We start from the raw sequence: 2,247 nt of genomic DNA, 5'->3' as shown, positions 1-2,247 counted from the left end.
AAACCTCAACGGCGTGCGCAGACCCCATCCCCCAGTCTGCCTCCTCGCAGACGGCGATGCAGCATGCTCGCTGGGTCAGGGGATGGCATGGCGCTCTTTCCTGACCCGCCCCGAGGGCATCGGTGACCTGCTCTTCCACATCTCCACCGACACCTCGGGCCCCATCCTGCCAAACTCCGGGTCCTGGGCCCAGCAGCCCGCGGCACGGCAGACCCTGCTCACGCCCATCTCTGGGTCCACCAACGGCACCCTGCCATGGACGGTGCAGGTGTACTGGAGCGGCGATCGGGTGAGCAAAGGGGGCGGGTGGCTGGGTCAGTGGGTCGGAGGGATGGCGGGGTGTGAGAGGGCTGGCAGGCCCCAGGGCAGGGCGCTGTGCCGGTTGTTTTGGGGTTGCAGGAGAGGCCAATGGAGCAGGTGGACAGGCACAGCAGGACTTTGAGGGTGTACTCTGCGTCACACGCCAGTATCATCCCCCGCCTTCCCATACAAATGCCCAGGCCGACCCGTACAAGGTGTTTTACGCCAGCGACGGCGCCCAGCCCACCTCGTACAATGCGACCCAGGGCGCGACCTACCTGGACACCTACTCCTTCTGCAACTCCTCGACTCTGGTGGTGCTGGACCGCCCCATCCCGGCGCCCCCCATCCCTCCCACCAACCTGAGCTCCGTGGAGGGCCTGGAGGTGGGTCGGAGAGCATGTGGGGGAGCGGGACTTAGGGGAGGGAAGGGGCCTTAGGCACCGAGACATCAGCAGCTGCAGCTGTCAGTTGCAGTCTGCTCCATATGCCGCTGCACTCATCGTCCCAACCTCCATTTCATCGCCCGCCACGGCTTCTTCCCACCTGCGCAGAGCCTGTGCTGGACAAACGCCATGCGCGTCCTGCTGCCATCCTCCTCGGCGCCGCTGACGGAGGCCTGGGAGGATGTGGCGGCGGTGGCGCTGGAGCTGGGCGCCGAGGAGGCGCTGAGGATGAGGATGAGCGCCGCGCTGGACACCTCCAGCAGAGCGACGTTCTTTGTCCCCGGGACCGACGTCCTGGAAGGGCTGCCCCAAGCCGCCGGTGGGTTGGGGTGACTTCAGGTGCTGGAAATTGGGGGGGTGGCCACCGCAGGCGCACGCTGGCGCTGGACGGCCCGGATCTGAAGCTCACACAATGTGTGAGGGTTGCTGCCCTGCCGCTCGCCATTGACACAGGAGGCGGGAGGCGTGCCCTGCCCGTCTTGTGCATCTGCTGTTGGCACGACCCTGCGTCCTGGGCGCCGCTCGCTCACCCGCTCTGATACAGTGACTCACCCACGCCGTTGTTCCTCCCGCCGCAGGCCTGAACGCCTCGTTCCTGGAAGGGACGCTGGGCGTGCTGCTGTCCAGCTTGACCCCGGGGGGGCACTGCCCTGCCTGGTTCACGTCCAACTCTACGGAGAACCAGACGCTGGCGCTGCCGGGACTGGACATGGGGCTGGCGGGGGAGACACGGGTGCAGCGTCCTGGCGACGGGAAGGAGGTGTGGATGGGGTGGATTTTGGGGGAGAGGAAGGTGCTTGTGTGGTTGGTTGGAAGATCTAGGGCCGCTGTGGGCATTGAGAGCCTTTTTGAGCAGTGTGGGAGGAGCCCAGACCCCTGCATGTTCCGCCTTGCCTGATGCTTTCCCCACCTTGTGCCTCACCGCATCCGACGACACAAACAAACCCCAGATCTTGCTGACCCGGCCCTCGAGCGGCATGAGCGTGGGCGCCAACCTCACCGGCACGGCCTGCTTCTCCACCATCTACACGACGGACGGGCTGCTGGACACGACGACCCCGCCGCTAGAGGCGCTCCCCCTGAACGACAGTGACTGGCGCATGCTGCTGGCAGGGGAGGGCGACAAGGAGAGCATGTTTGGGGTGCAGGGGGACTGCAACCCGGGGCAGGACGCGGTGCAGCAGGTGCAGCTGGGCGGCACGGGGACGAGCGCGCCCGCAGATGCGAGCCCGGACGCGGCGGGTCCCCCGCCCTCGCCGACCGGGGACGACGGCGGCGGTGGCGGCGGCGCCTCCACGGCCGCGATCGTGGCCCTGGCGGTGGTGCTCCCCCTGGCGGCGCTGGGCGCGCTGGGCGGCGCGCTGCTGCTGCTGCGCCGGCGGCGGCGCCGCCGCGCCGCCGCCGCCGCCGCGGCCAAGCCCGGGTCGCTGGACGGTGGCGACGGCGGCACGGGCCGCAGCAGCAGCCTGCACACGACGGGGACGTCGCCGCTGCGTAATAA

The 2,247-nt window shown here is 68.5% G+C and overlaps 1 protein-coding gene across 1 annotated transcript in view; it reads left to right on the top strand.

Moving 5' to 3' along the window:
• Nucleotides 1-82: 82 nt before the first annotated feature.
• Nucleotides 83-2,247, top strand: part of F751_0429 (putative serine/threonine-protein kinase) — a gene marked incomplete at both ends in the record, with an annotated part of 4,594 nt that continues 2,429 nt past the window's right edge. The window contains 5 exons of the mRNA XM_011397613.1: nt 83-289; nt 501-686; nt 855-1,065; nt 1,325-1,506; nt 1,697-1,930. Of these exons, the coding sequence (XP_011395915.1) occupies nt 83-289; nt 501-686; nt 855-1,065; nt 1,325-1,506; nt 1,697-1,930 (1,020 nt within the window). The remainder of the gene's footprint in view (nt 290-500; nt 687-854; nt 1,066-1,324; nt 1,507-1,696; nt 1,931-2,247) is intronic.

This window comes from Auxenochlorella protothecoides, assembly GCF_000733215.1.
Source record: "Auxenochlorella protothecoides strain 0710 unplaced genomic scaffold scaffold106, whole genome shotgun sequence".
NCBI classification, from domain to species: domain Eukaryota; kingdom Viridiplantae; phylum Chlorophyta; class Trebouxiophyceae; order Chlorellales; family Chlorellaceae; genus Auxenochlorella; species Auxenochlorella protothecoides.
This window is presented reverse-complemented; position numbering and strand designations above follow the sequence as displayed.